At 40.8% G+C, this 23302-nt stretch overlaps 1 protein-coding gene across 4 annotated transcripts in view; it reads right to left on the reverse strand.

Annotated features, from left to right (window-relative positions):
- ANK2 (ankyrin 2) overlaps positions 5020 to 23302 on the reverse strand; it is a 574309-nt gene continuing 556026 nt past the window's right edge. For 2 of the 4 annotated variants that reach the window (XM_018049206.1, XM_018049207.1), the window contains 7 exons: positions 22701 to 22832; positions 21615 to 21758; positions 18179 to 18461; positions 16134 to 16425; positions 13113 to 13196; positions 12837 to 13001; positions 5020 to 7315 (listed from right to left, as the gene is read on the reverse strand). In XM_018049206.1, coding sequence (XP_017904695.1) covers positions 7301 to 7315; positions 12837 to 13001; positions 13113 to 13196; positions 16134 to 16425; positions 18179 to 18461; positions 21615 to 21758; positions 22701 to 22832 — 1115 coding nt within the window. In that variant the 3' untranslated portion in view covers positions 5020 to 7300. Of the gene's footprint in view, positions 7316 to 9894; positions 9987 to 11657; positions 11841 to 12836; positions 13002 to 13112; positions 13197 to 13685; positions 13779 to 16133; positions 16426 to 18178; positions 18462 to 21614; positions 21759 to 22700; positions 22833 to 23302 lie in introns of all 4 variants that reach the window. The other 2 variants (XM_018049205.1, XM_018049208.1) reach the window with 2 other exon arrangements.

Here is a 23302-nt window from a genome sequence, read left to right on the forward strand (position 1 = left end):
CCCAGGAAGTCTGAATATAATAATAAAGAAGGAATAGCTTAACTTGTGTGCAGGAATTGGATGGGAATGCAGGTTTTTCTTAAGGTCTTAAAAATATTTTCTTAAATATTCTGTTGAGTGAGAAAAAGTTGTATTACATATTGACATAGGTGATTCATTCTAAGATTGTAATTCTAGTTTTAATTAGATCAGAAATAAAAAATCATACCTTAACTGAAGGGAGGACAGTGTAGTTTTTCAACAGGGCATGATGACTGAAGACAGGCTTTCCAATGCCTTTTTTATACCATACTGAAAATAAGCAGACCATCTTTACTCTGTGAATCAAGAAAATCTTGCAATGATTTTGGTTCTCATTAAATATTTGTTTAGCTTCCCTTTATCTGTTTATTGTCTACTTGCCACACCCAGAACTGCCATGGTGGCATAAACGACAAGGGCAACTCAAGTTTAAATTCAAGTCGGTTTCAATGTGCATGTAGGTGATCTGCACCTATCCACGGTTAATTCACGTCATTCATGAGATGTGCATAATCTTCCCTCAGTCTAGGGGGTTCCCCTCAACTTCATGTTTTAGATATTTTTCTGTAAAATGTGATATGAATCACTGCTCATTTTTTACTTGGGGTTGCAAACCACATAAACACGGGAAGACATTGAACATTCTCTGATGCTTTAATCTCCTAATCAAGCTCAAGGAAATGGAAGCTCAGAGTTCCTGTCAATAGAAAGCATAACACATGAAATAAATGGGATGGTCACATAGCTACTCCCACTTAGGAAAAAATTCTTTTAATGTTGATTCTTTTTTCTTTGAAATACTTCAAGTATAATTGGGATTCAATTTTGGAATATCTTGCAAGTCAACTAGGCAGATAAGCCAGATCCAGTGAGCTTTCTATCCCATACTAGGTGAGATTTAAACAGATCTTAGGTTTTTACCTTGCTCCTTCATCTGTAACATGTTTTTTTGTCATCTCATTTGTGTGTGTGTGTGTGTTCCTGTCTTACTGGGTATCTGGCCTGAGGCCTCCAGCACTGGAGTCTGGAGGCAGTTGGGCAGAGCTGTGCTTGGTGCCAAAATGAGGACCCTCAGAAGACTTCACCCCAGCTAATATTCTCTGGGGTCTGAGGTTCTCTGTCAGTCCAGCAGTTTGTACTCAGTGCTCCCACCACAGGAGCTCAGGGGTCATGAACCAAGATCTCCGCAATCCGCACAGTGTGCCAAACAAAAGGGAGCAGACAAATAACAAAGAATAAGAACTAAAATTATACAGCTAACAGATATATTAGGAAAAATAGAAATGAAAAAATAACTGGAAGGTAAAACAGAACCACAATAGCAAAAAGAAAAAAAAAAAAAGAGGACCAGAAAAGCCTTGGCTGTGAGGGTGGGGTGTAGGGAGCAGGTGGGGTCCAGGCTCAGGGCCTGGGGTGTGGGGGCAGGACTTAGGACCCTAGCAGGCTCCCCAGGGCCTGAGTGGGTGGGGGAAACACTAGCAGCATTTCCCTGATTTTCTGAATCCTGGAGGATCTCTCCCCATCCCCATTGATCCCCTTGCAGTGAGGGGCCTCTCCAGGTGTGGGAACACCTCTCCTCCCCAAGCCCCCCTCAGGGGTGCCAGTCCTAACCTCCACTCCTCCCCACCCCAACATTCTACCTGGTCGCACGGGAGTCCCTCTTGTCCCCTTGTGTGTCAAGGTCCCCTATCAGCATCTGGTAGGCACCCTAAGTTATGAGGAAATGTGAACTCCACATCCTCCTACTCCTCCATAATAAAGCCATGTACAACAAACCCAAAGCAAACACCGTTCTCTACGGTGAAAAACTGAAAGCATTTCCTCTAATACCAGGAATAAGACAGGATGTCTAGTCTCATTACTCTTCTCAACACAGTTTTGGAAGTCCTAGCCATGGCAATCAGAGAAAAAAGAAACCAAAGGAATCCAAATCAGAAAAGAAGAAGTAAAACTGTCACTATCTGCAGATGACATGATACGATACATAGAAAATCCTAAAGATGCCACCAGAAAATTATTAATACTAAAGCTAATCAGTGAATTTGATAAAGTTGCAAGATACAAAATTAATGCCCAGAAATATCTTGCATTCCTATATACTAACAATTAAAGATTAGGGTACAAAAGATCTCTACTCAGATAACTGTAAAGCACTGATGAAAGAAATCAAAGATGACAAACATATGGAGAAATATACCACGTTCTTGGATTGGAAGAATCAATATTGTGAAATGATTATATTACCCAAGGCAATCTAGAAATTCAATGCAATCTCTATCAAATTACCAATCACATTCTTCACAGAATTAGAACAAAAAATTTTACAGTTTGTGTGGAAATACAAAAGACCCTGAATAGGCAAAGCAACCTTGAGAAAGTAAAACAGAGGAATCAGGCTCCCTGACTTCAAACTATACTATAAAACTACAGTAATCAAGACAGTATGGTACCAGCACAGAAGAAGAAATATAGATCAATGGTACAGAATAGAAAGTCTAGAGATAAACCCATACATCTATGGCCACCTAATCAATGACAAAGGAGGCAAGGATATACAGTGGATAAAAGACAGCCTCTTCAATGAATGGTGCTGGGAAAACTGAACAGCTATGTGTAAAAGAATGAATTAGAACACTACGTAACACCACACACACAAATAAACGCAAAATGGATTAAAGATCTAAATGTAAGACCAGACACTATAAAACTCTTAGAGGAAAACATAGGAAAAACACACTGACATAAACAACAGTAAGATTTTTTTTTAACCTCCTAATGAAAATAAACACAAAAATAAGCAAATGAGACCTAATTAAACTTAAAAGCTTTTGTACAGCAAAGGAAACCACAAGATGAAAAACAACCCTCAGAATGGGAGAAAATATTTGCAAATGAAGCAATTAACAAAGGGTTAATTTCCAAAATATACAAACACCTCATGCAGCTCAATATCAAGAAAACAGACAGCCCAATCAAAAAATGAGCAGATCTAAACAGACATCTCTCTAAAGAAGACATACAGATGGCTAAGAGGCACATGAAAAGATGCTCAAGATCACTAATTATTAGAGAAACGCAAATCAAAAGTACAGATATCACCTCAGACCTGTCAGAATGGCCATCATCAAAATATCTACAAATCATAAATTACTGGAGAGGATGTGGAAAAAAGGGAACTCTCTTGCACTATGTAAAGCTCAAAATTCTCCAAGCTAGCCTTCAACAGTATGTGAACAGAGACCTTCCAGGTGTTCAAGCTGTGTTTAGAAAAGGCAGAGGAGCTGACTCATTAGAAAAGACCCTGATGCTGGGGATGACAGAGAGTGAGATGGTTGGATGGCATCACTGACTTGATAGGCATGACTCTGGGAGTTGGTGATGGACAGGGAAGCCTGGCACGCTGCAGTCCATGGGGTCACAAAGAGTCAGACTCGACTTAGCAACTGAACTGAACTGAACTTGCACTATTAGTGGGAATGTATATTGATAAAGCCACTGTGGAAAACAGTATGGAGTTTCCTTTAAAAACTAAAAATAAAACTACCATAAGACCCAGCAATCCCCATACTGGGCATATGTACTGAGCATATATACTTTTGGGGCATAATCCAAAAAGACACATGCAACCCCAATGTCACTGCGACACTATTTACAATAGCCAGGACACGGAAACTAAACATCTAACGACAGGTGAATGGATAAGGAAGACATAGTACATATATACAATGAAATATTACTCAACCAGAAAAAGGAATGAAACTGGGTCATTTGTAGAGAAGTGCACAGACCTAGAGTGAAGTTAGAGAAAAACAAACATCGTATATTAATGCATACATGTGGAAACTATAAAAATGGTACTGCTGCTGCTGTTGCTGCGTCACTTCAGTCATGCCTGACTCTGTGCGACCCCATGGAAGGCGGGCCACCAGGCTCCCCTGTCCCTGGGATTCTCCAGGCAAGAACACTGGAGTGGGTTGCCATTTCCTTCTCCGACGCATGAAAGTGAAAAATGAAAGTGAAGTCGCTCAGTCGTGTAGGGCACTGAGAATGCCCTACACGAATGGGTTGGAATGAACCCATTTCCAGGGTAGGAACAGAGCCACTGATGCCGAGAATGAACGTGTGGACACGGGGTTAGGGGAAGGGGAGGGTGGGACAAATTGGGAGGCTAGGATTGACATACATACACTACCACGTGTAAGCTAGATAGCTGGCGGGAACCTGCTACAGCGTTTAGGAAGCTCGGCTCGGTGCTCTGTGATGACCTAGACGGGTAGGACCAGGGGTGGGGGATGGTGGCAAGGAGGTGCAAAAAGGAAAGGACACATGTATACACAGAGCTGATTCACTTCACCAGAAAGTAACAGAACATTGTAAAGCAATTATACTTCAATAAAAAAAAGCATAAAATAAATAAAACGACTCAATTCTTAAGCTGTGTCTTTCTGTTGTTTTTGCAGTAAAAACGTTATAGCAGCACTAAAGGACTTCTTCCAAAAACAAAACCAACGATACTCTCCAAACACAACTGGTTTCAGTTTTTCACATCCCTGCCCTGTTCTTTATTTGCACTAAAGGATCCATTTCATTTCTAAGTCTCAGTCATTGAGAGACGAGTAAAGCCCCAGAGCTAAATGGTGCTCCCAAAGGCAGAAGGCGTTCTCTGAGCACCATGACCGCACAGAAGAGAAGTGAATCATGGCCCCTCTTCGCGTCTCTTCCAGGCCCCCAAATTCCCATTTCTCGTTTACTCGTGATCCCAAAACTAAAAATAAATCGTTTTTCTCCTTTTGCATAACAATAAAGATTCTTTCAAGACAGAATACAGTCTGTTTCTCCCAGTGCTTAACAGCATTGGGCATGAAGAATATTCAGTTCCCAAACAAGAACAAAAGCAAATTGTGTCTTCCTTCAGGCTTCACATCTATTTCATCTCTTTAGTATTAATCTGTAATCTCCTGGAATCAAAGGTGAGTGATAAAGAACAACAAATCACTGTTGCCACATTTAACACTTGTACATTTTATTTAATTAAATCAGCCATTGTACACATTGCAGCTATGTATTGTTAGTGTTGTATTTTTCCGTTAACTAATACATGCCCTCAAAGATATATTCAATTAGTGTTATCACCATGGGAACAAGATGCTGATTCATCAACTGAAAATTCACTTCTTCTCACAGTATTCAAGTTTTTTGATTACACAGCAAAAATCAAAACCAAAAAAAGAAAAAAAAAGGTGAATAACCATTATGTTGTTACACAGACATCATCTGCACTGCAAATAACACAACAGAAATGCTTTTCTTGAGCTCCAGTGAAGGTTTGGACAAGGCGGCCATGGTGTGCTCAAAAAGTTTCACCACTGGCCTCCCTCATTTTGGCTGCCAAAGAATGCTTTATTTCCTATCCAAATGCCAAAAAGTGCTATCATTTGAGGTTTAGGAGATTTGGCTTGTGGGAAACCTCCCTCCCAGGAAATTTTCTCTCTTGGCAACATTACTTGAAATGATGAAGTACCATTGTTTGTCATCTTTGTTTTTGACATTCGGAACAATGAGTCATTTTCGCACAACAGGAAAAGACCAGATAGAATTGGAAAATGTTCAATCCCTGGAGGATAGAACTCTAGTTTTTAAAATTTTTAAATTTCATCTTCATTGAATATACTTTTCTTTAACAAATAACTGAGTCAAAATGTATACTGTTTATATGAATATATTTGTGAATATATATATGTTAAAATGCTACACAGCTTCAACCACTAGAGTAATGAGGAGTGGGACATGGAAATCACTCAGATGATTAAAGTCCCTTCTTTGAAACAGACAGACAGGAGCGTGCACAAATGCACTTCAGAGTTTCCAAGGGAGTTCGGATTTCAAATAAATAAACTAAAAATTTTAAACCCAAACCAAAATTTTCAGGATTTCTCAATCTCGTCTGCAAGCTACAAAACAGACCTAGCAGAAAAGTGAAAAGTGCTTGCTGAGGGTAAAAAGAATGAAAACCATCGATGTGATTAGAAGAGGGGTTTGTGGTTTGATTCTTAAATGCTACATGCAGGTATTAGAGAAGATATAAACCTGGAGAGGAAAAAAAAAAAAAAAGAAGAAGAAACCACTTCAACATGGTGAAGGAGTTCAACCATTTGTGTTGGGCAAATCTTGTTTCCGATGAATTATCTACAGTGCAGTGGCCAGGAGAAAGTACCACCAATAAGACAGCGTGGTTTGCTAAAGCAGCAATGAAAACTGGGAAACTACAGTAGTTATAGCTTTTTAAAATACCCTGCCAACATGTCCCAAATCTAAAGGACCTGAAGATGCTAGACAGCTGTGGGATGCTGCTGCTGGCAACTGAACACCTCACTGCTTCATCTCGTTGCCTCGGCTCCCCGCCTCCCCGCCTTCGGTGACGGCTGGAGAGTCATAAATCGTGGCTGGCCAGCACCAGCAGTAAGTGCTTAGTTAGGACAGTTCTTCAAGGTTACAAACCCATCTTTAACTAGGAGCCAGGGCTACTCGGGAAATTCTAAGGACATGGTAGGTCTGAAGTGCTTCTTTTGTGGTAGAACTGTATTATCATTCGATCGTGTTAGCAATGTCTTAATGAACCATGGTTCACCAATTCCTCTAGAGGCCTTTTACTCCGTGATGCCCAGTGTAGTCATGATAGGCAGTGGTTTTAATTTTAATATAGTGTTCATCTGAGCATTAGCTATATACATCGTACACGGGTATCTCTTGGAAGGATTCCTATGTGTCATCAGTTGAAGAGGTCTGCAGGTGAAGTTCTCCCGTTGAATGGATTTTCATGGAGCTTGTGCAGAAGCCAAGAAGAACAGTGGAGGTGGCCAGGTCCCAGGTCAGCACAGACACAACAGAGTAGTGGATACAGCATCCAGAGTGAGGGATGCTATCTTTGGTCACAAATTAGCTTACAGTTAAAGAGGATGGGGGAAAACTCAAACCAAATGCCGCATGTTTCCTAGAAGTGAAATGTCAGGGTATCCCATTAATCAGGCCAGTGAGGTCACTCCTCTAATGAAACGGGACGTTGCATATTGAGTGAAGGTGTGGTTTCTGGTGTGAGAACTGGGCAGCCCCTCACTGGGCCTCTTGCTTCGAGTCCTCCTTGCAGAAATGCCGAAGGAGTTGCTGGAGGTCGTGCTGGAGGTCATCCTGGTCTAGGGCTTCTGGGACATCCTCCAGGTGCTCTAAGTAAATGCGTTTTCCCTGCTGGTCCTTCACCACAGCCCTCTTCTGGGTTCTAGCTTTACTCATTGTTGTCCTGGAGGAAAGCAGACAAGAGAATGTTACATTCTTTCTTTACTGCTAAAGGCAGCTACTACCTTTGGCACGAGGGGACCCAAGACATGAAGGCAGTACTTATTGTCGACGCCTCTGTACTGGGCGGTTACCATCTCTGCACTTCTTTCTTTTAAACACGGCTCTCCTATTTAAATGACTCATGAGGTTTCTAAAAAGTATTCTGGAACAAGGAGCATTTTTTTTTAAACTTTAATAAATATTTCAAATAAATTAAATGTTGCTTTCATATGATTCTCTTAAGAACTAACCGTACAATCATGCCTATTTTGATTAGGGCACTGCTTCATCTCGAAGTACTGTTATATTGGTACAATTATTTTCCTGCATCCTTACTGCAAAGTGATCACACTGTGATTTGCTCCCTCTCTACTTGTAAATACAATTCTTCACTCCACAAATAAGTGGTGAACATGTCTTATGGACCAGGTACTATTATTATAATAGCAAGTAAGGAAATTGGGTCTCAGAGAATTTAAGCAATGCTCCAAATAAACAAAATAGCTCAGTTACTAGAGAGCAGGGCCCAAAATCAAAGATTTCAGGATTTGAATCTATAACCATGAGGCCATAGAGACCAACTTTATACCAGCATTGGAAGTATCAGTTTTTGAAGCTTTACCCAGTATTTTCCTTACAGATTCCTAGTGTCAAGAAGCTGAGGGTTCTGCCCACGGGCTGCCCTTAAGCATTATTCTTCCTTCTGACATCTCTACACATCTGTCAAGAACACCTTGATTTTTTAAATGGCTGACTTCAGTCAAAACACTTCTGGCTTACCTTTGGACATCTTGTCTCCTTCCATCTCTTGTGTTGTCTTATCACCCCTTTCCTTTGAGTCTACCTGAATTATTTGGTATCTGAAAGCAAACTTTCACTTGTTCCTTTTGAGTAAAACGTCAAATTTGGTGCCAGTGGTTGAAATCAGATTGTTTTATCACTATTCAGCATCCATATATATTTTTTTCGCCCGAAATGCAAATTTCTGACTGTTGCCACCAAGATCTAACATAAACCTTAAGGGTGCTGGCGTTGGGGGTTAAGCTTCTATCAGAGGACACTGCTTGGTGTTTTGTGTCCACAAACGTCAATCAATGTGTTTATGAATACACTTACATATACGACTCAAACAGTGGAATGAACTGCATGCCTATCAGGGGAGCAGTGGGTATGATCAAATGTCTTCAGCAACATGTAAGATAAAGTGTTGTGGATCACAAATAGAGTTCCATAAACTAAGTAGCTGTGGGACTGGACTGAGATGTCTATATTCCTGGCTTCAAATTCACCAGCTGTCACTGACAGTTTTGGATGAACTGGTCTCAATCTAATTCCATCTTAAGATCTCATGATGCTAGGGTGTGCGTGGTTTATGTGGTCCCATATGAATAACTGAGTAAAAAGACGTAAAAGTTCAGAGTATAAGAAGCACTTTATCCTTAATTCATATAGCATTTTTAAAGTTCTGTGAGCAATTACTCTCTCTTAAATTCCTAGCTGGGGGCTGTTTTTCACATGTGGTTGGAGGGTGGAATTGTGACAGAACCTTTAATTTCACTGTTCTAATTATTATGTTCTATAAGGCTAAAAATAGTCTTGTAGAGTACTATAAATGACCATCTTTCTTTTCTTTTCACTGAAATGAAATGCACAGCAGTAACTTCAATTTCCACTGTGTCTTCAATGAGAAGCTGAGAACATTTTGTTAATACACACGGCATTGCTAGAAGTCCAGAAAGAAGTGAGGTAACAGTGCCCAAGTTTACACATCGAACAGGCGATGGGGATGAGGGTAGACCAGAAAGCCTCAGAGTGAATTCTTCTTCATATGCACAGATATGAGCTGCTTATTGCTTTTATAACACTTTCTGAATTTATTAGAGCCCCTGGTTTCAGCCTCACTAGGTACATTCAGCTTAATGGGTGTCAAATTCATGCTCATGTTATTTGCCACTCACATGCAGGATCATGAAACAGCTTGTTAAAGACAAAAACCCATCAAAGGAATGATTTACCAAGATTGAGCTGAAGGCAGCTAGATTAATTTGTGAGCAATTTAATTGGATTCCTCTTACTCTGTTCTACAATGGAATATCCCAGATGGTTGGCCCAATGAAACTGGTGACTTGCTGAAATCTAGGAAGGGACTGTCTAACAGTCATCTATTATCATGTCTTAGTGTTACTTAAAAATTTTTTTATTTGTTCATTTATTTATGGCTGTGCTGGGTCTTCATTTCCATGGTATGTGGGATCTTCCTGGACCAGGGATTGAACCCAGGTCTCCTGCATTGGCAAGTGGATTCCTCACCACTGAGCCACCAGGGAAGCACCTGAGTATTACTTTTAAAGCATCAGGAGAACACTTTAGGAATGACACAGTGACAGAAGTGTCACTTGACGGAAGTCTTAAAATGCAAGGTGAGTCTGTAGCTCCCAAAGGTTTTAGGGTAGATGTGCGGACTCTATTTATCTTTTCTTAAAATTAGAAAACTTTTAAAAAGTGTTAGTTGGCAAAGCATCACCCCATGCTAACCCAAACCTTCTAATTATTGATCCATCCTCCTTCAGGACTTCATTCTCTACTAAACTGGGGGAGTAGACTTTCATGTGGCTACCTGTGTAACTCAAAGCCTGAAATAAGGAAAAAACAGAACAAGACAAAGTCCATCATAAACCACAGACTTTATCTACCACTCTGCTTAATGGATTGTCAATATAAAAATACATGCTTGAAAGGATAAAGAAAAGCAATTCTTAGGAGCAGATCTAAGGATCAGGTTTTATTTAACAGGTCTGTAAAATTTCTTCCATTCATGAAGGAGACTTGTTCAACTGCTTTACAGTTGTCCCTGCCTATACTGGTTGATTTTCTAATTTCCTCCTCGCCTCACCCTGCTCCTTTCTACAACACAGACTTTAATGACAAATACAATCAATAATGACCAGAGGCAAAAACAAGCAACAAACAAATAAAGCCCAAAGTGTATAACTCAGGGGATTCTTCTTTTGATAGTTCAAGGTCACCAGTTGTCAAAATGTGAAGAACTAAAAGTATTATAAATAAAGTATGCTCTTAATATCCTAATGCATTCATATATAATCTCAGTGCATACTGTGGGTGTAAAAGAGGGCATACACATAATATTTTGGAGAAGGCAATGGCACCCCACTTCAGTACTCTTGCCTGGAAAATCCCATGGACGGAGGAGCCTGGTGGGCTGCAGTCCATGGGGTCGCTAAGAGTCAGACACAACTGAGAGACTTCACTTTGACTTTTCACTTTCATGCACTGGAGAAGGAACTGGAAACCCACTCCAGTATTCTTGCCTAGACAATCCCAGGGATGGGGCAGCCTGGTGGGCTGCCATCTATGGGGTTGCACAGGGTCGGACATGACTGAAGCGACCTAGCAGCAGCAGCAGCAACACATAACATTTAACTTCAAAATGTTTCAATAGCGAAGAATGTTTCATAGACGTATTTTGCACATGCCCACCAGCCCTTAGCTGAATCTTTGGGACCAAATGGGTTTCAAATTTCAGGGGTTTTTTTCCTTTTTGGATTTTAGGTAATATGAGGTATACACGGTATATTCTAATATCTCAGTTGGGTTAGGGACAGCATCCTGAAATCACACCCATTAATATATCAATAGAAAAACACAAACATTCATTCTTTTGGAATAAAAAAGACTCCAAGTCATTACAATTCCTTGTCAGTTCACACTAAGTTTTTCTGCCAAACTAGCTTGCTACTATCTTAAAAAATTTGTTTTGGTTTTCAAAATTTGAGGAGTTTTTGTATTGTAGTAAGTGTTTATGGATATCACTGTGGCCCATTTTGTAATTATTGAAAATCAGAACTTAATTATAAATGCTTGATTTATTTATGGTTATGAAAGATATCTGAATCTTCTTTAATGCTTATCATTGGAAATATCTGAGAATATCCATGAGCAAAAATAAGGGGCAATATCTAATTTTTTCCCTTACTAATTGGAAGTACAGGTCAGTTCTGAGACTTTAAGGCAAGAGGTACCATCATGCCCCCACTTTGGAGATTCTGATCCAGAATGAGCTGAAGTGAATCCTGGTCATATGGATTTTTAAAAACTCTTCAGGTGGCTCAAATGAACACAAGTTGAGGAAAATTATTTCACTATACACATTATTCAAATAGGAATTCTAAGCTCTTGAATTATTCTGCATCCTTCCATGAATACAGGTATGGAATGACACAATGATAAATCATTTTCTTCTCAAACAGAAAGCACACAAAGACAAGGTGATGATGCTTCTATACCTCTTCAAAGTCATCTTTGGCTGAAGGAAGATCAGTGGCTAAACTAGAATCCCCCAGATGTTTCTCCATCCTCTCTCCATGGACCACAGTTGTCTTAACAACTTTGCTGACTCTACGGCCTTCCACTGGTTCAGCCTGAAATTGTGAGGTACTGGACAAAATGCTGGGCTCAGACAAAGTTACCTGATGAATGAAGGACACACAATACAGTTTCTGATGACCAAAATGTAACAATGATGAATTTTTCCAGGCCAAAACCCACATACTACAATGGTGTATCTTAAAAACGGCATTTTGTCCACAAGAAGCAGGAAAAAAACTACAATCAATTGGTAACATCTATGTAATGATCATACAGACACAGCACCAAATCAGCCGCTTAATTCGTTGCTTGGACAGAGGTTGATCAGGAAGTTTCAGGACTGAGGAACTGGCTGCTCAGTGCAGGCACAGTGCCCCACGGATGAACTCTCTTTTCCCAAGTGTAAATGGGTAGTTCTGACATTATGAAGACAAAATTAACCATCAAAGAAGGAACCTAGAGAGACACGAGGAACTGAAAATGTAGATTTTTAGAGAACCTCATGTGTATAATAATAACATTTTGAGGATGTGAATGGATGCAAGATGGTGAGAATGTCCCAAACTACATGTCAAAGAGAGTAAATATGCTTCTGAAAGAGGGAAGTAAAACAGGAAGAAATATAACTACAAATCAAGGGAGTTTCTGGATCCTGATTTCAGTGACTCTGAAATGCAGAAGTTTAGAAATCCAGTATTTATCAAAGGTGCCCTAGAGAAGGCTGCGGTGACTGACTGGGCACAGCACCACAGTGCATTTGCACAAGTTTTTCTTCCAGAATCTACCACTTGCCAGCTAATAGGATTGCTGTCTTTAAAATTTTGACTTTTGGATGTCTGCTGCTGTCAACTGAATTAATGAGAAAGTGGAAATGAAAAGGACCAAAGACAATCAGTACAGTGGTTACAAATCTCCCTCGTGGTTATTTAAAAATTTTCTACATCACAAAGACAAAAAAAATCAATGTGTAACTAAACACAGACTGCCTTACAAAGGGGAGAAGTGAGGCCAACAGGATTAAACTATCTCGTCCAACTCTTGTGAGCTCTATTTTACACCTCTCCATAAAGTCAGTTCTGGAGACGTTATGGGCTCACCTCTGACTGCTCGGTGTCACTCTTCAATACAATGCGTTTTATGACTTTGGAATAGCCATCCCCTTCTTCAACACTGACAGAATCCTGTGGTGTTCCCTGCATCGTAATCTCTTCTTTCTCTGTGCCATCAGAGGAGATGAACCGCCTAATAATTTTCCTAGTAACCTAGAAGACATTTTATTCATGTAACTTGTTTTTAAGTGACAGTGTCAGGGTACTGATACACGTTTAGACAGAAAACTTGAATCAACCATGTTAAGATACTTAAGATAATACCTTCTTTACCACGGTGTGTCCATGCTCATCGATGTATTCTTCTTCTGTGACTGTTTCTGGGGGTATGTCAGGCATATCATCTCCCTACACAGTTGAGAGAAAAGGGTCACTTCTGTGTTTAACATCAGTGCTAAAGAACTACTCCCAAGTGCTTATAATGCAAGGAATGTTAGAAAATTAAAGGAGCTTTGAGAAGCATTGCTGAGATGCCAAATCCTGTCAAGTAGTAAGTTAAAAAAAAAAAAAAAAAGGTGGGTAATAACATGCTAGAAAATCTGACCAAAGTTAGCTCAAACTTAAACAAACAAACAAAAATAGACCAGCCAGAGGTGAGGTGGGTGGAGCTGGAGATGCTAAATCTTGCTCTTGCTGTTCATTCTCTCAGAGGGAGGCTGTGGATGTCATTATTGCTGCATTTCTTTACGAACAGAACTTAGGAGGGTTAAGGATCTGCTTTCTGAAGGCCATGCACTATCTAAGGAGCATGCCAAGCCCTCCACTCCAGGCTGCTCACTCTCAAAGGGTTATGGGGACAGAAGTGTCCTGGACGTGCAGTAACGGAACAACTGGTACCTGAATAATCACTCGTCGGCGGACAACCCTGGTTGTTACCATCGCCTCCTCATCTGAGCTGGCCTCCAGCTCACCTAATTCCTCTGTTAGCTCCTGGTGGAAGCATGGAAGCAGGGTTTCTGTTTATCATGCTAAGGAATGTCTCTTTACTACAGGTTTCTGTTTTAGCTCACACTGGTTTCTGCAAGTTCTATTCGTGGAGGCTTCGGTAGAAAAGCCAGGAGGGGTGAAAAAGGCACATGCTGGGCTCAGACTTCAGTGAGAATATAGCCTTTTGTTTACCAAATTAAAAAAAAAAATCTGAAATTCTGAGAGCGGCCTGAGCACCCATCCGTCAAACTGCATCAGAAGAAAGAAGCGACTTGCCCACTCTTCTTGGACTTCAACTCCTGATGCAGGCACAGATCATAGGCAGCTCAAAAAACACCTGTGAGCTGTTGATTCTTGGGCTCAGGCGTGGACTGACCCACCAAAGGCACAGAAATGGCCTATGCTTGTAGAAGAACTTTCTGCAGGAAGCCAAAATTTCCTGTAGCTAGTATCTGGCCAGTAGTGAGTTTCCCTGCCATCAAGGAAGACAGGCTATGAATAGTATTAGACTCGCTGTGCAGAGGAGCTGAGGTGCAGAGGCCAATCCAATTTTATGGGTCTGACCCAAAGCCAGAGCCGGAGCTAAGGTCATAACTTTAGATGAAAACATATCTCTTGGGAGCCATATATTGAATCATTCTTTCCTAATGGAATGCTATTTTTAAAAATTCTATTGAAAAATAGAAAAGATTACTCAACTAAATTTTGTCAACATACTTTAAAATTTCACTTATATTTCCATATTCTTTCGTGCTGCAGGAAAACATGTAAATTTCCAGCCAAATTATACTTTAAGTACACTTAGGAACCTACTGCCTAGAAATACGGTCAGTAAGAAAAGTGACTGAAATTGGACCCTTAAGTCAGGGTCATGAGATGAAAAGGGTCAAAATAGGAAGCTTAAGAGAAGGAATTAGAAATTCATCAATAATAAGCAGAATAGCCCCACATAAATAATGTGGAATATAGGGCAATTTATCAAAATTTATTCATGTGCATAGGACAGATTAAATATATGAATTATCCAGGTAACTGTTTCAAGTGTCCAGTTCAGTTAGCCTATATATACATAGACTAAAATTGGCAAATTTTAAGTTCAGACAGCATCTATGAAACATTTTTACTAGAAATTCATTTAAGCCAAGAACTTGAGAGACGAATAAAGGCTGTACAAAGGCAAACTTGGAATAAACATCCATTCATGGGATGAATTCATTATTTAAAATAGCTGCCAAAATCTGGAGCAGTTCTTATCTGCCTGGATCTCCCCTAATTTTAAACTATGATTTTAGATAAATCTTGCCAGCAGACATCACACTCAGAGTGAACAAAAACAAATGTAGATGTTAAGCCTGAAGATATTATCCCTCCAGTCTTAATTCTTTTATAAAACATTCTTTCCTAAAAGATGTATATGCATGCTTTAAAAATACTCTGACATATAAAATGTTTTTAAATCCAAAAAAGGAAAAATATATCTAATTTAATTTATATTAATTCAGAAAGATGTTCACACTTGTGTGTGTGTGTGTGTGTACGTGTGTGACTCCTTCAGGGAGCTATTGAAAATGCTGGTTCTTGTCCTTTCCCCTCCCTGGGTTCATTCTGATCCAGGAATTCTGAGGAAGGAGCGATACGAACCATTCAGACCGTGTTCTGAGAATAAATGGTTCAACTCAGTTCCTTAAGATGGTCTCCACCTCTCTCCACAATATCAAAACCTCACTTAAAAACAGAGAAAAGACAGTGATGCGTCCTCATGCTGCTATTGGTTTTCTGACTTTTGGAACCAGCCATCAACATAGGTGTAATGTCCTTTTTCTAAGTCATTCTTAAAATAAATAGGAGCTCCCACTTGGAAATAATACTTCCTCTAAAGAGAAACATTTGCTTTGGGAGGTAAACCCCACTCAGTACCCACAGTTGGTGTGCTTATCACCTGACCGCACAGACAGACTTGCCAAGAGGGCAGATTCCAGCACTCTCCCACGGCTGGCCAGCTTACCTGATGCTCAGTAAATTCCCCTCACTAGTCGTCTTTATTTATAAGATAAGTAATTCTGAAAGGTAATATCAGGTATATTATTTCACCCCAATGCTCACTTTTCTTAGCAAAAGGGTTTCCAACTATAAAACTGGGGCTGATGGTCAAAGAGCTAGAATTAGGACCATGTAGTACTCTTTTTCTAGATTCACGGGTTCTCAGGTTTTAAAAGGGACTGGCGGGCTTCCCATGGCCCAAGTTAATTAATTTGGCAAGCTGTTCTGTGAGAAAAACAGGTCACTGGAGAAATGGACATGGGAGAGGGTGTGGAGCTTTGTTCCACGTGGGCAAAGAGACAGAGGGGGAGATTTTACCTTTTGAAAAGCAGCATCTTCATCAAGCTTCTCGAAAGCCTGAGGCTGATCCTCGGCCGACTCCACGATCACGAGGCTGGTTTTCCGAGGTGAACTCTCCTCCCTGCTTTCGGGGGGCTCCTCAGGTTCCTGCACAACTGGAGAGCCTCCCCGCTCACTTGATGTCGGGGTTTGGAGATACAGCCTCTCCTCCTCGGGAGGGGTGACAATTTCCTCAGGTGTCTTGGCGGGGGAGCCCGATGTTCCCGTGGCCTTCTGAGTCTCTGACATTTCTGTCCCTGGGGTTGTCACGCTGAAATGGAAAAGCCCCAGTATACCATGAAAACACAGGCATTTATGCCCCCACTGAAGGAAGGGAAGATGAAATCTGTCTTCATAATCCATGGAAGTATAAATGTGTTTTCTAAATTTGGCCAAGAAATGAACTGTGAACAAATACTGTATGTAAAATATAGTTACAGCACGTTGATGTAGCATTGACTGGGAAAGATGCATTTTAAAAAGGTAAAAATTATTCTCAAATGTATTACCATTTCCTAATCTCTACAAAGTCGGGTAATAAATAATATGAGATATTAATAAATAAATGATTTCATCTTTCTTTGACAACTCAAGGTAATATTGATGATCTGAGGAGGTTTATATAAGAAAGATCCATGGACAATAAGGCTTCTGAAGCAAGACCAAAGTTTGGCAAAAATTTTAAAAAGCAATATATAAACCCCATGTTAAATATAGTTACCATAATTATAAATAGAGGGAGATTCTTGTTATATCTCTGGAAAATCGTTATTACTTGATAAGATCTTTTGGTATTGAAACTTTTTCTATTGATATAGTTTAAGTAATGCAATGTTTATAATTGCAATTTCTTTTTTAAAAAATTATTTGGTTATACCAGGTCTTAGTTGAGGCACATGGGATCTAGTTTCCTGACCAGAGATTGGGAGCATGGAGTCTTAGCCACTAGACTACCAGGGATGTTCCTATCATCTCAATTTCTAAAAGAAAAAAAATGTTCCCCTACTTTATTATAATTTTCTGTCACTCTATAGATGTTAAATGCCCCGAGTGCTTTTCTGATAGTCCCTCTTTGCTTCCCATCTTTTCCTTTTTCCTTCTGTCTGTTCCTGACTTCTCCTTTATGCTCTCCCCTACAATCTAAAGGCGGGTGGGTGAGAAGGCGGTGCTCTGTGGAAGGCAAGGTCATCTTAATGCCCATTTTACCCTCTTCTCCAAATCCAGTGATTTCAGCATAAAGCTCAGCCAATGACAAAGAGCCTCCTGACACACTATTCTCACATTTCAGGGCGGGGACATGCTTGCCTTTCTCATGATCTGGTCGGTTTTCTAGACAAGTGTCATTTAAGAAACTTTCTTTTGCTTTTGCTGCCAGGAAGCCCAGAGCTTGAGTTCTAAGCTCACTGCACTCTGCAGCTTCCTTTATCCAGAAGCTCTCTAGACGACTTCTCTTCATTCCCATTCCAACCTCTAACGGTCTTTCAATCTGTGTGCGTAATTTGTGTGGCATTTCTGTATTTATTGTCAGCTATCTCATAGCTTTGTTGAAATACACATGGTGGCTTCTCCTGCACTGGCCCTGTTCACACTCTGCATCAGTCAGAACACAACCGGCACGCACACACAGAAGTGAGGTGCAGCCTGAAAACACAAGTCATGGCCGCACGGTCTACAGCGTCAACAGTGCCTTCAGAGACACACCCTTGACCTCTGACCCTATGAGGTGAGTAAAGTGGATATTATTATCATAACCGATAGATGTGGAAACGGAAACTCAAAGGGCTTAGGCATTCACCCAAGGTCACTGAACTGGAAAGTGGTTCAAGCAGACTTGTGCCGTGCAATGCTGTCACACGACGTCTATTAAATATCTTGCTTCTTTTCCTCTAGTTCTGGCACTTGTTATCTGCGGGGTCATTTGAGAACTATCTGAAAACACTTTACGCTTGGACATGGCTGGCACCCTCGCCAAGTTGGCTGGCATCTCTGGACTGACCCAGCACAGCCTTTCTTTTGGAACTCACAAGTATTCTTGTTGTTCAAGAGATGACTCCTCAGGCAGGTCTTGCATTTTCCCTGAGAAATCCCGTTGAACTTGCTCCTTCTGGGTCTGGGGAAGGAGCTCGGTTGCAGAGCCGTCACCCTCACTTTTGGGGATGCCATCCTGAAAAGTGGAGTAACCAACAGAAATGTCTTCCTCCGAGACGATGGGAGGGTGGTCAGACGCCTCGTCCTCTTTAGAAGCAGCATGCTCCTCTTTCTGCTTATGCTGGGCAGTGCATAGCTCCTCTTGGAGTACTGAGAACCCTAGAGGGGAGAATGATTCAAAGTAAGTGCTTAATTGAAGCTTAACTATATTAAGTAGGTATTTATTAAGTAACTATGCCACGTCTGTGATAGGTTCATGGTTAAAAAGTTGATAGAGGCACCGTGTCTGCTTTCCATCTAATACTGACCATCTAGGGAAGCACAGGCAAGTAAGAAATATGAAAATGCACAGTGACTGGGCCACCAGCGCTAGCTGATGAACTACCAGGGAAGTTCATCCACAGGGTTAAACAATCAGGGAAGGAAATGCAGAGGGTGGGACATCTTCAGGAGACCTAAAGATAAGCAGGAATCCACTGCAATAGTCAAGGCATAAACCTACGTAGTAAGAAGAGGGTTAATAAGAATGGTAATAAAAATACTGCTACTACTAGCTAACACATTCTGAATATTTATACTACACATCAGGTACCATTATGGGCTTCCCAGGTGGTGCTAGTGGTAAAGAACCTGTCTGCCAAAGCAGGAGACATAAGAGACACGGGTTTGAACCCTGGATATGGAAGATCCCCTGGAGGAGGGCATGGCATCCCACTCCAGTATTCTTGCTTGGCGAATCCCATGGACAGAGGAGCCTGATGGGCTACAGTCCATAGGGTCGCAAAGAACCAGACACGACTGAAGCGACCTAGCACAGCACGGGAACTATTATAGGTGCTTTGCAAGTATGAACGTGTATTAAACAAACACTCTGAGGTTAGTACTCTTTTTATGAAAGGTCTCTTAGGCCAGGCCACGGAATTTCATTATATCAAAGGCAATAAGGAGTCACTGAAAAATTTTTTGGCAGAGATGTGACTGACGTTCATCTATCTCTCTATTCACTCAACAGATATAATATGTTGAGTTTTTATACCAAATAGGTGTTGTTTAGATGCTGGATACATAGTAGTAAACAGGACAGGAAAAGTTTCTGGCCTCACTGAACTTGCATTTCTGCCGATATAGATTTATAATAACTTTTACGGGGTAAGGAAGCCAGGGGAAAAGTACAGAGTAAAACGGGGCCAGTATTTCAGATAAACTTGTCAGAAAAGGCTCCTTTCAGGAGCTGATACTTGAGCAGAGGCCTGAATAAAGTGAGAGAAAAAGGTAGGGACGAATACCTCAGAACGGAGGAGACAGAAAGCACCAGAGCCTAGAAGCCTGAGAAGATGGAGGCGCTCAGGGAGCAGCCCAGAATTCAGGTGTCTCGGACTTGGAAAGATGGGGAGAGAAGGGAGACAGGACAAGCTATGAGGCTCCCGCTGACAATAATACATGCCACTGTGTGAGTTTACAGAATGTAAACTGCACAAAGACACTGAGGGAGACTACCCTGTGAAACAGGGGAAAGAAAGAAGAGAGGGTATCATTTTAAGAAGGAGAAGAAGGGATTAATTTTCTGTGTCCAATGTTACAAGCGGGTAAAGGAAGATGAAGACTGAGTTGCTCAGTGCGTTTGGTGATGAGGAGAAACTGGTGAATTTTGCAAGATTCTTTTCTGTTGAGTGGTGATGACCACACATGGCCTGTATGGGTTCTAGAGACAGTTCTATAGAGAACAGGAAGAGAAAAAGTAGAGATGGGAAAGTTAGACTCTTCTTTGGAAGAGACTTCCCATGAAATGGCTGGAGAAACAGAACTGTCAGGGGGACATGTTGGATTTGCTTTGCTTTGTTTTTTAAAGCTGGGATCTATGACGTACATTGTAATGCTCTAGAGCATGGTTGTAGGAAGACAGAGTGGGTCACTGCAGGAGAGAAGCCCACAGCTGGTAAAGGGGATGAAATCCAGTATGAAAGACGAGATGATGGTTTTAGCAAAGCAAGGCCATTTCATACAGCAGGGAAGGTGGAGTATAAGCACTGAGACGCACGTAAGTTGGGAGATTTTGTGGTGAACGGATATGGACATTTGCTTATAGTTATTTTTTCGAAAAATGTGAATTATGTGAAAAATGTGAATTAGAATGTGAATTATGATCAGGTTGGAAAAAACGAAAAGAAGAGAAATATTGGAGGCTTGAAAGAAGAGAAAGCGCAAAAATAGTGATGAGACAGACAGAAGGAGAAAGAGTCAGTGAGAATGGAAATGAATGAGGGTAAATTAGGGAAATTTTAGTATCAAAAATGAGGCAGGGACAATGGCTGGAGGTCCAGTGGGTTTGAAGGATGACTGTGTAGAAGCAAAAGACGATGCAAGTATAATACCTCAAGTTAGGACTTGGAAGCAGTACAGTCACTGAGGACTCAGTTTGGGTTGCAGGCATAGAAACGGGTTACTAAGGTAGAGTAAAAGACGCAAGCAGCAGAAGCGCCACCAAGGAGCTGAAGAGAGGGCACTGGGTGGGTCACCCGTGCGGATGGTTGCTATGGACTATTTGTGTGCATGTGCGCACGCTGAGTCCCTTCAGTCATGTCCAACTGTGTGACCTCACAAACTGTAGTCCACCCGATTCTCTGGTCATGGGGTTCTCCAGGCCAGAATACTAGAGTGGGTTGCCATGCCCTTCTCCAGGGGATCTTCCTGACCTGGGAATCAAACTTGCATCTGCCTGTGTCTTCTGAATTGCAGGCAGATTCTTTACCCACTGAGCCACCTGAGAACGTCGGTTGGGTCCCCTTCAAATTCATATGCTGAAACCCTAGTCCCAGCGTGATGGTATCTGGACAATGTATCCCTAGGAGGGGATTAGGTCATGAGGGGGGAGCCCTCAGGAATATGATTAGTGAGTGCCCTTATAAGAAGAGGTTAGAGAGCTGGCTGTCCCTGATGTGAGGACAGAGCAAGAAGACAGCCATGAACCACCCTGAAGAGGGCCCTCACCAGACCCTGACTATGCTGTCACCCAGACCTTGAACTTGCAGTTTCCAGAACCAACATAAATTTCTGTTGTTTAAGCTACCATGGTTTTCTGTTGGAGATCATGGTTTTCTGTTGGAGCAGCCCACGATGACTGAGACGGTGAGGAAATATCAAAGTATGAGCAGTATTCGGGTACCTAAAGTGGGCAAGGAAGTCTCAGGGTAGTGAGGAGAAGAACGTATGACCGAAGACCATAGGCAACCCTCTGAGAAAGGAAGATGGTGGGTCCCATTGCCTGAATTAACCGTACACAACAGACACTCATACACACACAAGCTGTCTGACCTTCACTATGGTCCAGTGTAATGGTCTGCTCAATCTCTGCATAGCTGTGACCAATGCGCTCCTGGAGAGATTCTGTGCTGGTCTCCATGAGATGCACGATATCCATTCGGTTGATCTTGGTGAGACATTCAATGAGACTGGTATCTGGGATATTAAAGAAAAAACATTGATTACATCAGAGGGTTAGTCCCTTAAACCCTTTCCTTTAGTTGTCTTAGTGAATTTTTTTGTTGATACATTTTAAGTATAGGAAAAAGTTTACTAAAATTTTGATATCTGTACCCCAAACAGCCAAAGCTCAACAAAGAATCTTTGTAAGCAAACAAACAAGACAAACACACAAAAAGGGTAACACAGCATGGTAATAAGCCCTAAAAGCAGAGTTACCAGACAACACGTAGAAGGTCCTGTCAAATGTGAACCTCTGATAAAAAACAATTTTTTAGGCAAAAGTATATCCCAAATACTGCATGGGATATATTTATACTAGAAGAAGTATTTGTTGACTACCTGAAATTTAGATTTAACTGAGTGCTCTCTATTTTTTATTTTCTGGCAATCCTGTCAAGAAAAATGGTAAGAGAAGGAAAGATAAATGTGGGCTGGAAGTCTCTAGGTAAGGTCTTCAAAGAGATATTAAAGGAAATAGCAAATTTAGACCAGCTGAAGGATAAGAAGCAGTTATGGCTACTTCCCATTTTATTTGATGTGGTCAGAATACCCACTTGACGTTTTTCCCCCATTTTAGTCATTTAGGAGTAAAGGAAGCAGAAACTGAATGTAATATACCATCAATAAAACAATGACTAATAAAGCAAGTGTCTGCTGTCAATATTTAGAAACTTTAAAGATTCCTTAAATAAGATTCCTGTCAGCAACCAGTGCTAGGATCACTTTTCACTACTTAATGCTGTTCACAGAAACACAGTACAAGGAGTTTCATGCAATGTGGTTGAGAAATGTTATCACCTCTTCTCATTTGCTTATAGCAGCACTTCAGATTGGTGGCACCTGGCATAAAAGGCATTGAATAAGCCTTATTTCCACCTCCATCCTACTACCTTTCAGTTAGAGCTCCCCACCTACCTGTAGCATGTTTCCCGTCCCTTTCTAGCCAGTACTTCAACAGTGCATGACTCTGATCCTGGAGGGAGTTCGGGTTCTCAATTCGAATTTGATGAATTTGCTCTTCAGTGAAGTCCAGTTCTCTTGCTAACTCTAGAAGAGAAAATACTTCTTTGTAAACACATTAGCTTCCAAGTTTGAGTCGCAGCACCTTGTCTTGTGATTTTGCAAATGATGCGTTCTTTGTACTGCTGTAACAGAGTTCCTTTATGTTTTCCTATTAGAAAAGACTTTCATATGCCTTTGTTCTTCTAGCACTAATTCCAGATATTTTCCTTACAACTGGGTTTAGAATTGATCACTGTCACAGTGGAAAAAGTAAGTTTGAAACAATGATTAAAAAATACGTAAATTCAGGCCCATTTAATTCCAAAATTGAGAAGAGACCATTAATACTGGCTTATACTCTTAACCAAGATAATGGAAAATAAATGAGAGAAAACAGTAGAAGAGACCACATCTCACTTTTAATCATAATTTGGTAATTTTCAAATACTATAAATCCTGTTTCTGAGTACTTGGATAAATATTGGTTGAAGCTGTATTATGGTGGTTGGATAAAC

This window comes from Capra hircus, chromosome 6 (assembly GCF_001704415.2).
Source record: "Capra hircus breed San Clemente chromosome 6, ASM170441v1, whole genome shotgun sequence".
Lineage (NCBI taxonomy): Eukaryota > Metazoa > Chordata > Mammalia > Artiodactyla > Bovidae > Capra > Capra hircus.